General features: G+C 30.4%; 2 protein-coding genes across 13 annotated transcripts in view; one reads left to right on the top strand and one right to left on the bottom strand.

The window, feature by feature from the left end:
* The window catches only part of ena (ENAH actin regulator enabled), a 46,789-nt gene extending 34,218 nt beyond the window's left edge, over positions 1–12,571 (bottom strand). The window contains exon 1 of the mRNA XM_076408134.1: positions 12,375–12,571. Within this exon, the coding sequence (XP_076264249.1) occupies positions 12,375–12,382 (8 nt within the window). The 5' untranslated portion in view covers positions 12,383–12,571. The remainder of the gene's footprint in view (positions 1–12,374) is intronic.
* Positions 12,572–13,249: 678 nt separating this feature from the next.
* The window catches only part of LOC143198732 (uncharacterized), a 55,984-nt gene continuing 53,499 nt past the window's right edge, over positions 13,250–15,734 (top strand). For all 12 annotated transcript variants that reach the window (XM_076408131.1, XM_076408120.1, XM_076408127.1 and 9 more), the window contains exon 1: positions 13,250–13,552. The gene's annotated coding sequence lies outside the window, so the exon portion shown is untranslated. The remainder of the gene's footprint in view (positions 13,553–15,734) is intronic.

Raw genomic sequence — 15,734 nt, 5'->3', positions numbered from 1 at the left:
TTGTTTTTATACTGTTCATATTTTAATTATAAATAGTAGACTAATATTGGCAAAAAGGGTTTTTCTAACACTTTCAGTCTGAACAGGCTTTTGAGACATTCCACGCAGGTGCGTACTATAGCCACCAATCGAGACAAAGACTGGAGTTAAATTTATGTTATTTGTGTTAATAAATCCCAGTTTGAATTTTTCCTGAATTGTTGAATTGTTGACATCTAATTTTAATAATCACTTAATACTAATAGCACAATAAATTATGTTAAAAATAAAAAAATAATTTTTATAAAACCCTATATCTCAAGTTCCAGTACGACCGAATCACATAATGACGATAAATGTTATTGCTCAACCGAATATAAAAATTTGCAATACGTAACCACGCGATAAAGAGACACACCGCTCGTAATCCGGATACTTTGTGCGAATACAAGCTTGAAAGGCTTTTTATGTCGACCACATTCGTGATTTAAGCTTTAAACATTTCCCGGATACCATGTATGGAGTTATAAAATATATTGGGTAAATATTACCGCAATAAATATCAATGTTATTGCATATATGTGAGCGTTAAGAAAAAAAGAGACATTTTTTTAAAAGAATATGTACCTAGTCTATCCAAAAATGCTGTGAATATACGTCATCAAAATGTTTAATGTATTGCCTGCCGCAATTTGTAAATTCGTTTCAGAATCAGACAATATTTTCCTTCACTTTCCATTCTAGTTAAAAAGAGACACAATGCTGTTTGATTAAGTTTAAACGAATGCGCCTGTAAAAGTCGTCCGGTTGTCAAACGTATGCAAAATTCATGAAAACAATACTGATATGAGGTTATAACTCTAATCTATAAACTGTGGCTGTATAACAACCCGTAGTTTTTAGGTGTACTATAATATTAAAATAAATTATATTTGATAACATTTTTGTTCAATTATTTTATCTAGATTAGAATTTTGTTGCATATCAAAGCCTAATTGAACCAAAACTCAGAGTTGATGTGGCAACATTGCGCCGTTTTAACGTCGTAAATTGAGATAATGTATGTTAATACCAACTTTGCATAGACTATATAATAATGTTTTATAGCTTCGTCATTTTTGGGTAAGTTTAAGAAGCGGAAGATATATTACTGAGTAATTTTAAAGATAAATGGATACTTGCGTTTTTTATATATCGATAAAGAAATTATATTTGGTACCTTATAAAAGGTTAAATTAACTTGGGCAGAATATGAAACTTACTTAGTTTTTATAAAAAGTTCCTTATATTACATTTTTTATGTGCCAAAAATTTTTAAGTTAAGTCTCAACGAAAATATTAGGTTAAATTATGAATTTAAAATTAATTAATCCATTTATATTATATTCTTAAAATATTAGTATAATTCACAATAAATGGCAACATCGCAAATTCAATTTTTTGTGAAAAAAAAAAACATTCGAAAAGTAGGTTTGTGAGTGTTGATCAAGATTTTTCTTTGATTTTATCTCGTTGAAACTGATTTCGATACGAATACTGAAACGGTCGCAATCACTGCATTAACGATACGTTGACACCGTTTATATTTCGGTTATAAATAAAGCGAACGCATTGTTCGGTGACGCGAAGTTCTGGATCGATCCCCAATGCACGAGCTATTTCTATTCATAAATTACATAAGCCGCAGAACAAAAGAAAATGCCACCGGGCCGTGACGATGCTGTTCCCGTGCCGGTTGCGAAACATCAACGTCGTAATTTAATAACCCAAAACATTTCCCTGGAGTGTAACATAGCTCGCGCGACTCATTAAAACCTGGCAAGATGAGGATGTGGATGCGGGGTTTGGTTACCGAGGCCATCAATCGGTCTATGAATATGTAAAGAATAGCTTAAATATTGCTGTTTTGTTTATGGTGAATCCTTTACTCATTTAAAATGGGGAAATATTGCGGCTTTTATATCTGGACGATGTTTAATATAAAAATTAATGAAATAAACATTTTCATTGTGGTTTTGATTAACATATTTATGATATTCGTTTGAAATCTAGTTCTTTTTTCAACTAAACTCGTGCAATATCCTAATTATATCGCATATGCAGTGTGATTTTGAAGCCTCGAACATTCTTCATGATATAGTCTGCAGTGCAAAGGGTATAAGATGGTGACAACTATGGATGAAGAAATAAGCCGAATTGACCAGGATGCAGAAGCCTTTGAATCAAGACTAAAGTTCTACCCTTTAAACTCTTATCTTGCCAATATAGCAATACTCCGAAGCTTGTACATTGGTACTTGTACAAAGAAATCAAAAATAATATTGTCAACTTAGTTCTAAGCCACTACAAAAGCCCTTAATATTCCCAAGTGTTCTGGAAATATTCTCAATGAGAGTGGAAAAACTATCCAGATTATATGATTTTTATGGCCAATATTTTTGAAAGCTTTTTGGTAAATAATTATTTTATATCAAATCTTGAAATATAAAAGGTAACCATTGTACAAAAAAATGATAAACATATTAGCTGCCACGTTATAGAAAAAAAGGCTTTTGAACTTTTAATTATAATATAATTCTATTGTTAAAAAATATAATGACTGCTTTTAGGATAGAACTGTTTGAATATTTCCATTGTTATTTTGTCTCCGCTGGTTTGTCACATCATTTCATTGGAATGGAAATTACCGGAAGGCAACGTATAATTTCCTTATGACTTCAGAATGTTGTAGTTAGTTCGAAGAAGTTGGAAAATGGCTCGATGAATGGTTTTGCTAAAGTGACAAACAGTTTTTTTGGGATGGCATCCATAAATTGTCTGAAAGATGGGCAAAATGTATAGAATTAAATGACCAATACATTGAATAAATACATGTTTCTATTTTATTGAAAATAATATAGTTTTTTTTTAATCGACAATGTAGAGTTCATTCAATTGAAAAAAAAATAGTTCAAGTTTCTATAAATTTAACGAAACACAAATTCAATGAATATATTAGAATTATGTAATTATTAAATTAAATAATAATAATGGATTAAATTAGAATGAGTTTTTGCTATTTTTGAAAACTCAAGTAGATGCAATTACGGAACTCTCGAAACCAACCTCGTCTAGTTCGAATAGCATATTTTATCCGCGGATAACTTCTCGTTGACATAATTTCACAAAACCTATTACGAAAAACTCGGTCTACGGTGTCAAGTTATGAATCGATCGCCAATTAATACGTTTTATAAGCAGAAAACTACGTTGGACGTAAGCCAAAATTACATAATGTCTTCGTAATCGATAACAAATCACCATAAACGAGATACGTCAGAAATAGTTTTCGATTGTATAAAGTGACTGTAACTGTAATTACGTATCAAAATATTTAAAAATAAGTAGATTGAACGGTCACCATTGACGACATCCAACCCATTTTAGGATTCCCGTAATTAAGAACATATGTTCACCAAAAGTTTGGCTCTCGACCGGCGCCAAGGCTACAATCCATTTTTCAAGGTTCTTTAACATAAATGTGTTCTTGAAAATTAACGAACTTCATGAGATATGATGCATTTCCATCTAATCGAGGTGTTTTATCATTGTATTTCGAAAAAAAATATATTTTCAAATTTCAAAACAGAGAGATGTACGTCGGGATGTCGCCGCATCAAATTCGATTTTCTCATTGCGACATTTGCCGGCTTATAACCTCTAATAATTATCACAGTGCTTTGAAGGATGTTTGGCAACATGTCCCAAACCAAATCGAATTGTTATATAATATAATTATAAGTAATATTTTATATATATAATATAAGTTAATATTTTATTTGGAAAAAATGAGAACGAAAGATACCGTCTGATTTTAAAACAAATCTACAAATTGCAATTAGCAATATATTACAGGTAACTACGTGAGTAGGCTGTTTTATCGGACATGTCACATAGAGCCTATAAGCAGAATAACAGTGAACTCACTGTTCAAGATGTTATAATATATTACCTATTTCAGTTTGTAAATTTGTTTTAATTAAATTTAATATTTTCTTTCTCATTTTATTCCAGTTAAAAAGAGATACAATGCTGTCTGATACGTTCGAACATGTAAACGAATTGGTTTGTAAAAGTCGCTTGTAAAAAAAACTAAGGAGAAATACAGTGATACAAGAATGATTTCACAAGAACATACAACAGCGAAAGAAAAGGGAACATGAAATAAAATGAAAATAAAATATATTACTTAGATGTACAAATATTAACTAGGTAGATTAAGCCCCCAGGAGATAGAATAGATGATTTCAAGAAACTTCAATGTAAATATAATAAAATAACTCTAACCTGCAATCTAGTATGGCTGTTTAATTAATTGTGGTTTATGACCTTCAATAATATATGCATTAGGTGTACTATAATGCTAAAATAAATTATTTTAACAATTATTTAAAAAAATATTTTTGATTCATTATCACTACATAGTATAAAACAAAAACTATGTGCGCTTAAATCTTTAAAACTACGCAACGGATTTTGATGCGATTTTTTTCAGTAGATAGAGTGATTCAAGAGGAAGGTTTATATGTATAATACATGCATAATATACTAAGGCAACATTGCTAATTTTAGAGGTTTCTAACGTGATGTCGTAAATTAACCTATTTTTTTAGGCTTATTTAGCAATTAGCAAAAACGCTGCCTAACCCTACGAGTTAGATCAAATTAATGTACTACAGTATTGTACACCATAAAAAGGTCTACAAAAAAGTCCGCGATGGTATATGTTTATCTTTTAGGGATAACCCACATTAACCATTTTTATTGTTTACTTTTTACGTGAGTATCCTTATCGAATTAAGTACCTTAAATACAGTGTGTAATTAATATAGATCAATATGGTTCCTTACAGCATGTAAATTAAACAAATATTTTCGGAGATATTACAAATTTAAAATTTGCGTTTAAAAATGTGTAATGTAATAAAAATTGTATGAATTTAGATATTCCAAAGATAGCAGGAAATCTTCATAGTAAGTATAGGGGAAGAGGAATTGTTTTACTCCAAATTTAATGCGTGCAGGCCAAGGGCAGTAATGAATGAACCAAAAATACTGGATCGATTTTAATCATGTTTTCATTGAGTGACATAGGCATATATATTTTATGCCCGTGCAAAGTCGGAGCGGGCCGCTATGTTTTTATATACAACGTTCATATTTGTTCTGTAGTGTATTTAATTTAGTACCAGCATTGCACCCGTGCGAAGCCGGGGCGGGTCGCTAGTTTTATATGTAGTAGGATGGTGTTATATATCAAAACTAAAATAAACTAAATTGCGTAAAATGTCAAAATTAATATAAAATTATACTTTGGATAGACTATAGTTATACAATGTGTGCCGTGTGCTTTTCAGTGATAAAAAGTATCTAAAACTACTTGAAGGTTATGAACTATCACATTAAAACGCTAATTAACGACTTAACCCTTATTTTTAAGCGGCAGACGCATTTCCAAAATTTGTTAGCTCCAAAAAAACTAAAGGTAAATCGGACCTGTACCGAATGAACGCGACAAACAGCCACCTCGAAAGTGGGTCAACGTAAACCGCGTGTGCTGCGCGCTGCATCTTGCATCACAAAGCGCCACGGTCACGTGGGCCGTTCGCTTGGGCGTCAAGAACGTTTCCAGCAACACCGGGCGGCCCACGGAGCGATTTCCGTAAGCGGCACCGAATTTGAATACAAATCGAATTTGTACGCGATTTAAAATTCAGAAGAAAAAGGAAATTGTCGTTAACGAGAGCCCCAGCGCCGAATTAGAAATCGGCCAGTGATTGGTGGTCGCTGGGCGTGAATATCCACGTTGTTATCGCCAGCCGATCGACTTTCGGCTTTGATTAATTCCCCGGAGGCCCTACGACGTTAAGCTCATTGCTGAATCGACGCCAGGTAGCTTCGTATTAACTGTGATGTTATAAAGAAACTATTAGGCTTAAAGGAACACAATTTAGTTTTGTATAAAACAATAGGAATGATGATTAATTAAACAATATATGTTTTATAACAATTCTACGTATTTACTTTACCTGGAATAACAATTATTTCTACAAAAAAGAGTAAATTTCAAAGAAAAATGACATTTGAAATAGTATAATTTTAAAAGGGCTCCAAATCTGCGCGTGACGTAGTTGTTTTTGGTAGCACTGGACAGTTTACATGGGCGTAGGTCTATTTATACATTATTTTAACAGTTTTGTGTTATAATGAGACATTCAAATGAATATCGATGTAATGTAACTATACATAGGTTATAACTCCAAAAAATTTGTGTATTTTCATCCCAAGGAAAAAAAAGTTACATACATAATTGTGGTTAAAAATTGAAAGGCTTGAACATCGGTAATTTATAACTCTGAAGCAGAGATCTAATTGAAGAATTTATGAGATAATTATAGCATGTCTAAACACAGATTCTATAAAGTGTTTCATGAAGTATTGCAGTTCCATGTCTTTATAAATTTGTAAGACTATTATTACAATGAACTTTAAAATAGCAATTTGTAAATTATTCAAAACTCAAAATCAAAATATTACAAAACAATTTGTTACAATGCAGGTTACATACACTTTTTAGTTCTACAGAACTTAAAAAACTAAGAAAATCAAACAATCATATCGACCATATATATATATATATATATATATATATATATATATATATATATATAGATAGAAATATACATAAAATATGACACTTTAATTCAATAACACTAGGCCCCCCGTTCCCTTGTGAAATCATAAAACTAATTTTTTGACTGCGAAATATAAGAAAGATATCCAAATAAAATCGAAGAGCGCCAAGAACACTTAAATGAAGAAATGAAGGATAGGAAATGTTAAGTAACAGCAATGTTTCGTAATGCTTTTGGTTGGTGTTTGACTTAATACGGCAATTTTTAATTTTTCTGATGTTATTTCTAACTAAAATCTTAGTAATCACACTTGCATTTCAGAAACCTTCTTTAGAAGAAATTTCAATGTATAAACAAAATGATTTTTGGATAAAAAAATTTCTAGTCTATAAAATATTTAAAGTATTCCCATAGTCATTGTTATTGTTCATACTGGATGTCTTCTGACCTGATCTCTAAGCTGGTCACTCGCCAGTCGGTGGTCTTAATGTCGTGGTCCAGAGCCCATGTTAAATAGTGTTAAATGCAACATTTTGCTCGGTGCTCTTTTACCAACTGAAGTATATTTAAATAGGTCTGTTATGTAATGAGTCAAGATTTTTAGATTAAAATAAATATAATTCAATAATCGATGGCATAATAGCATATGTTTTAAATCCGAAGCAGTAAAATAACTATCGTACGCCACAAACATCAGTCGTCGTTCATTGAAAACAGCTCCATTCTACCTACTTCACTGTGTTACCTCACAATAACGAAATTTGGCACGAGTTCTGCTTCCGGTTTGTCTAAAAGCATTAAGAAAATTGGTTTAGAAATTTAATCAAGCCGGCCGCTGTTCCCGTTCTGGATCTCATTTCCTTATAAAACACCCAATTAAAATTACATAATCAGATATTTCCCGCGAGAGCAATGTGGCAACTAAATTTCCAATTTGGATTTTTATAGTCGTCGTAATTAGTCCGCTCGAAAGTCATAAATAATTCCCCAACAGTTTCTAAGACAACGAAAATCACATCATATAAGATGCGACGAGTTATTATTTTGATATGACTCATTTTTAAGTACCTCGCATTTAGCTGAAAAAAACAACATGAAGAAAAGCATTAAGATTAGGCTTTTTATGAGACCACAGTCGTTTTGCTTATCGTTTTGCTTATGGTTTCTAAAACCATTTGCTGAGACGGCTACCAGGTAATGGTGGAAGTTGGTAAATTATCTCGGCTAATTCGGATCCACTTCGAAGTAGAATTATAAAAACAAGCTTTTACAATAAAAATCCATAAATATCAGTCACAGATATGTCAAAGAAAGAGTGAGTTCATATGTTTAAGAACGGTATATGTGGCATTGAATAAAGTGATATTATATAGCCGCTCCAATAAAAAAAGCCAATGCACGTCATAGATGACGCCGTCGAATATACTGTCAAATTTCCTTCCCATTTTATCCTAGTTGGTAGTTGTAAAAAGAGATAGAATGTTATCTGATGCAATCGATTTGGGTTGGCAGTGGTGGACCATGTTGACAATTATAACAACAACATTGCGACATGCTGACGTCATAAATGTTTAAAGACGTGCATTGGCTGTTTTATTGGGTGGATTATATGATGAAGGGATTTTGTAATATGAGAATGTTCACATCCTACCTCATTTGCAGATATTGGTGCTTATGATTACGCAGACCAACGTTCAAAAAACTTTGAAAAGGTCACGGTATACTATTGTCTATTGTTACGTAAAAGAAATATTTATGCTTCCCGCCTGTTGCTCGTCCAGTTCATATGAAATAAACGAAAATGTTAATATAATATTATATAGCTCATAATTGTATTGGTATGGAGATTTGTCTCTACGCTATTTGGTCAACAAGCAATAAGCCTGTAAGAAAAACTTTGATAACTTGTTGAGTTTGATAAAACAACCCGTAATTTTTTTCTAAAGATGGTTGCTTTAAATATTTCGGAAGCTAAAATGAAACAAGGGAATTTCATTGGGATGATATTTGTTATAAAGGATAAATCATATAAATATAAATCTATTTTTACTTAAAACTTAGGAATATGTAGTTAAAAATAAGGCGAATTATATTCATCATCAATATTTTAAATATATCACTGCAGCTTTTGTGTATCAGTATAAGGGTTTTGCTAGGATTAGATAAATGTCATAGGATTAAAGCAAATGCCGATTCAGTTCAGATTAATTAAGTATCATTTTTCATTTTTCCTTGTAAATTGTAATGACAAAAAATATTTTATTTTATTTTTAAAATAATTTGATGTCTAAGGGCTTTATTCAGAATTTTAGCAAATATCTACGAAATCTGAATGAATATGCCTGAAATCAAACATATTTTTTTCTTATATCAACACTGTAGAGTTTCCAAAACAAATTTTCTTATAGCATAATTAAAATTCAACAAATGTTAATATGAAAATCACGGAAAATATAGACAGAAGATCTTCAAAATACCGACTAAATCACCTAGTATAGTATCACTAGTTATAAAACAGATGAAAACAAAAGAACAGTCTCCGAACAAAACAAAAGTGCAGATAACGTGATGAGTATCTCGTACGAGTATAGCGTTCTCCTATTACTGAAGTTGAAAATCCCGTTCACGTTCCCAACAATGCGTCAATACTCCATATAAAAGTTTCCAGACAAAAACGAACAACAATGAAGACAGACCATCTCTGACCGTGCAAAAACAAATAACACACCAAACATTTATTAATGTGAACTGTCTAAGGCTAATTATCGCCTGTCAATTTGAAATTAAATCTAATTATATCTAAAATACAAGCACATGTCCTGAAATCATGCCCATCAGTATTTAATTTGTCAATAATTACTAATAATCGGCCAATTAAAGTCTTCGATTTTAACAATAATTAATTTCCTGATAGAAATTTCGATCTTATAATATAAATATATTATAAGGATGATTTAACAAAGAAAATTATGCAAATATTAATAATATATAGTTCAATATATACTAAGACCGAATACCCTTTCCATTAAACAGAAATAGTGTTTCAGTAATAAATGTCACTCAAGGGATGATACACACGCTATTGTATCTCATAATATATTAAAATATTAATTAACCGGCATCTAATCTATATTATGATGAAATAGCGATTGTAATCCATAAATAAATTAATAATGTGATACCGTATAGTGAAGTATTAATATGTATAAAAAATAATAAAACCAAAAACATTTCAAAACATACTGTATTAATATAGAATTATTATCCGACAAATCTCCCTTCAGGAAATTGACGTAAATAAATGTTATTAAGTAATGCGCTACTACGAAAATACATTTGATATGTTAACTTTTAAATAAACCTCCAATAAGTCTATAACGAAATAACAACAAAGTTTTAATTGTAAGCTGTGACTAAATAATAATTACTTGTTGGGATTAGACAGCTATGACAGTAATTATGTGGCTATAATGAATAAATACTGGCAGTACTCAACAATGTTACACAAGATTAAATATTTATTATTATAATATACAGGACTAGTCCAATGTAAAAAACCAAGAATATTATTGGGTAACTTCCAAGGCATCTTAATAAATATTTGTCAAACAGAACAGCTGTTGAAACGACCAACAATTCCTATACAAAAGATTTGCGAGCGGAATGCATTGTGATAAGAACCGTATTATGAGTTGCGTTCTTTACGTGTTTCAATTAGTACGAAGTACACGAAACACTCGTAGAACACAAGTGCACTTTCCAAAACAATGACTGTCAAAAAGACGAAAAAAAAACACAAAGGATTGATAAACTTACTGTTTCTTAAATTGAAATGAGTTAGTAATGGAATATAAATTCAAATAATAAAATGTTCCAAAATTTAAACAAAGAAACAAAAAGAATGCCAATGTTTTTCTCTTACTTTTATAGAAAAATACAAGACAAAATGGTCATAAATATGGATTACTGTATGATAATTTTTATAGAAGTATAGTTAATTTAATGCGAAAACAGGATATTTACTTAAGTGCTCAAAATTAAATGAGTTGTCGGCTATTAAAAAAAACATTAACAATTGGTTAATCTAAATAAAAATCCTTGAAATCAGTTTATTTGGAGGCTTAAAACAGGATATAAAAGGGATAAACACGTCACTACCTAAGCCATTTGGTTACTTTATGGCAGGTCAGGAATATACAGTTATCAACACTTGCCTTCTTGTAAATTTGAAGTAAGTTAAACAGTTCCCAGAAAGAAGTGTATTGAGGATAAATACAGTTATGGGGTTTTGCTGCATTTTGGAGACAGACAATTTTCGTAAAGTTTTAAATTAATTATTTGAATTATATTAATTTAAGTAAAAAAAGAAAAGTAGGTAATATATTAAACAAAAGAACTTAAATTTTAAAAAACGTCATTCGCCAAAATATCGAGAATATTAAAGCATTCTCCATAATCGCCAGGCAACATAAAGTAAAAGTTAAAAGTTATGCAATAAAGCGCAGTTTTGCATTCACTAAATTTATAACATGAGCTAATGTGATAAAAACCTTAATATAATTAAACTCTAATCATGCATTTAAAAACATAGGAAACTAAACAATTAAAAACGCACTATGTGGATTCTTTAATAAAAAAACAATCCACTAACGTATTTGTTTAATTGAAGTTTCAAAGAATAAATGACATTTAATGCGTTTGTAATACAACAAATGTCATTAAACTCAAAATATCTAAATGCATTTTAGATTGTTCTTAATGAAACCTTTGTGGTTATTGTTTAAGTTTAGATGTTAAGTTTATTGACACTTGTTCCAATATAAATTTGGAAGAAACATAAACTAAACATCAAGAAATGTCCATCTAGAAGAAGTACCTTCTACGACCATCTTGGCTTGATGAACTCATTTCGGAGTAGCTGAAAAGTTACTCTTGTATCATAAACAATTTATTACAATTTTAGTTATAGGGCAGAATACATAGTACATACAACAATTACAAATTTCTATTACTATTTTTACTAGAGTGTTTAAAATTGCTCAATAATATCATAGATGTCAACATTATTATTCTGCCCCTAATTTCAAGCTGTGTTAACTAAATTATATAAACATGTTAAATTAATAACAAAATTAAATGATCTCAGCGTTTTTTACTGTCTGAATATAAACACAAAACCATATGCACATACAAAAGACCAACTTGAAGTTTTAACTATTTGAATAGATTTTACATATGGTTGTGAGAGAGAGAATATATTAATTTTGTAATAATTGCATCAAATTATGTAATAAATAATGCTTGTTTGTGAATATATATTCGAAATAACTCAAAATGGATTAGAAATTATTTAATCTAGGGTAGAAAATGGATATAATCATTAAGGATAGGTTCAACACACCCAATCCTCGAAATCAATAAAAATACAAATAAAAAAGGCAAGTAATAAAACAAATCAAAATGCTATACCACATACACACAAAGACATATTTCGCAAAATAAACAGGCCTGTATAAATTGAATTTACAAACATGAAGAGATTTTTGTTAATTACAACCATAACTGTTTTGATGACTCATTTGGAAAATTATTCGTGATTGTATTCAAAAGTACGATGTTTTTTTTAATTTGAGATTAAGAGACAAAACGTAATTTGCGAGAATAACATTATTATATCCAACAACCGGATAAAACAACTAAAATGCCGATATGTATAACTTACCTAGACATTTTATTGTTATTCAATGAAAACACTCTCAGAACATCACCTTATATTAATTATCACAACAGCACTGCCTTATCGCACCCTTAAAACTATGTCTTGCACTAACTTTTCTACGGTTCATTTAGAAAACAACCCCAGAAAAGGTCCATAACACAACTACAACACTCTCGGATTCGCCATCATTCGCCATGATAATTTGACCAGCCCGTTTTTCAACCAATAGGAAGCCTTCTCAGATTCAGAGGGAAGTTTGAATCATACAGGAAATGTTTTCACTCAATTTCATACTGCTATTAATATTTATTATCTAAACAATATTAGTCATGTCATAACTAAAATGTTAATATGTTTAAATATTTTTCCATATAATTTTTATAAATCACAATATATATTTTATATTTTTGGGCTATAAAAATTAAAATATTTTATTAACATACTTGATTGTTTATTATTTTTTATATTAAAATAACTTTTAAGTTACTGAGATATTCAAAATAAATTAACAATTACATAAATAATAGAATTATTTTTCAATTTGCGCGCCATTTATGGGGGAACGTACATACTTTATATATTTCCTGATGTAGAAAACTGCCCTAAATAACAATAACTTACTAGATGGCAGAAGCGTCAATTGTCATATATTGTAGTGTCTAATGTTTTTCAATACGTAGCGTGAGTTTAGAATAGTTTTAGGACAAACTAAAAAATAATTATTAATTCATCTTATATCTATCCATATTATGATAAACTGATACCAATTTGAGGACAGGAAACCTATTTATTTACGTATCGGTATATGATTTATTATAATACCGATAGGCGTATCGTTAGACACATTTACAACAATTCACAACTGAAACCTGATTCTCATTACTAAATTTTTGCGTTCACTCCAGTGTTGTGAATAGACGTTACTCGTTCGGGTTGTATTCTTATTGGCGGATTTTGAAGTCAACAAAGATTATATTGAATGAAATAGTGTTGCCTTTGAGTCATTTATACAAAATAAATTAGTAATTCTTAACGGCAGGTTATGTCATAGAAAATAAAAATAAACCGATTCCCTGACAGGTTGCCTTTTGTTGATAAACAGAGTGCAGTGCGGAAAAGAAAAATTGGCACAGGCGTAAGAAAAATCGTTATAGTGCTGCTTCTGTTTCAGTAAACGTGTGGTGAGTAGCTATTTCAATATTCGTTTGGCACTGGATTTTGCAGTCTTGTCATAGTTTCTGAAAATATGTACAACTAGAGTATAGTAAAATCGATAATTTATCACCGTGTGCCTTGCACAAAGAATCGCATTTTGTCACTCTAGGATCAACAAAAATTAATATTATTCTCCAAAACGAATACTCATAAAATTTATAAAAATTGGCAATATTTGATTATTAAAAATGATCAAATATTTTTTAAAAGTTGATTTCCAATGGCATTTGAAATTAATAAGTGCTGCAATTATTTATAGTAACATAGGTCAAAGGATATCTTGATTTAATGTTGATTTCAATTAATGAATAATTTATACACGTTTGCTGCATATTATTTATACAGGTTAATAAAAAAAGCGCATGGCTATTTTGTAATGATTTTACATACCTGTGCGTTGTTAATATTTTGTAAAATTGATGTATTTGGAGTGTTCGATAATTAATAAAATTTGTTAAAATTATAACATTTCTAATTACTGTCATAGTGTTACAATTATATGTGCGGTATAAGGTATACACCTAATTAGATATTGCATTAAGATATGTCATTTAGAAAAAGTTAACAAGTCTAAACCAACTATGTTACTGCATTGGACTGCTTTGATGATAAAATAGTTTTTATAAAAATGTTTCAAAATAATTTCTTGACCTTTAAAAACCGTTTTAACTTGTAAAAGCGCAGGATTATAAGGCAATTATTCTTAAAATAAACAGGTTGCATGTACATATTTAACGTCATAAATAGGTCAAGAAAATTAGTTTGTTAAAGAATATGAATATTAGATGTTTCTAAATTTAAGGTGAAAATAATAAAAGTGTGTATGAATATTGTTGCGTTCCGCTAGTATTGGAGAAGTTTTAGTATATGCTAAGAGTACTTTAATGAAGTTCAAAAATCGGCTTGCGTTAGTTAGTACAAAGTGAGAGGTTAAATTGATGAAAATTGTTGATGTTGAGACATGAATAATTTCTATATGGAAGATGCGCTTATAAATTTGTTTTTTTTTTTCTATTTATTTTAGTCGTAAGAATTACAACTTTTATTATTTATATTAAATTTAACGCTCTTCATTTGATTATGGATTTTAATTGTGACGTTATTTATCAATATTCTATTTAAATCGGGTTTGTTGTAAAACTTTTGTTTTAGTGACGGATCAATTGATAATCCGGCAGCTAGTTGTGAATAGACCAGAAAGTCGTAGAGCCGACTTGAAACAATGGAAAATTAAATATAGCCCAGAATCACATACGTATGTAGGTCATCCGGGGAGAAGTCCGCGCCCTCTTCCGGCGCGGCGCTCGCGTCGTCTCGACCACTAGACGACCGTTCCTCCGAAGCGATGTCGCCCGATTTATTTATAATCCACGGCGGGCCAGGCAGCGGGAGAATCGCCCGAAATATTTTTAGCGACACTGGCCAACTTCGAACCGCTTGTACTGGATCTAGTACATTTCGTGTAGCTTATTGTTGTGGTTTAACTGAATTAAGTACAATTTTGGTTAATGACTCAGGCCGTTTATATCTTAAATTTTTATTACTTTTTTTGAATCATTAATATAACCTGATATGACATAATAATAACATTATACAGGGTGTTTCAAAAGTAACTCATATTTAGTTGTTTGGTTAAAAAGTTATTATTGGCGGAAAGTAACTAAATATGGACTACCATTTTGTTTTTGGGTCAAAAGTAAAAAAACTATTCCATCACAGTCATATATTTTTAGATTATCACAGTAACATTTTTATATTTTTCGTGATGAAAATAACGTATAATGCTTATCTAGTAAGAAATCAAATAACTTTGATAACTGTAAGAAATTAATTATTTTACTTGTAAAAATCACCTTTTGATAGAAGTTGTTACGTATGCCCGCCAACATATATGCCATTTTGCGAAGATCAGTCCTTATCAATCCATAAAACTTACTTTCTATCGTCAAAATATATTCCACTAAACATTTTTCAACTGTGTACTTTACACTGAGTTCCTGCCTAATGTTGTGGCTGCCGCTTCTTCTCAAGTGAGCTCAATTTTCGATCTTAAGCATTACAAAGTCGTTCTTGTTACTTTGAAAGTTTTGAATGCCTAAAATATCGCCTTTCCCCCGGTCACCAAGTTCATTTTGCTGTGGAAAAGTA

Source organism: Rhynchophorus ferrugineus, unplaced genomic scaffold, assembly GCF_030347505.1.
Source record: "Rhynchophorus ferrugineus isolate W39M unplaced genomic scaffold, kcgeb_rfMv2 rfM6, whole genome shotgun sequence".
Taxonomy (NCBI): domain Eukaryota; kingdom Metazoa; phylum Arthropoda; class Insecta; order Coleoptera; family Curculionidae; genus Rhynchophorus; species Rhynchophorus ferrugineus.
Note: the sequence above shows the minus strand (reverse complement) of the source record. Positions and strands in the feature narration are given on the sequence as shown.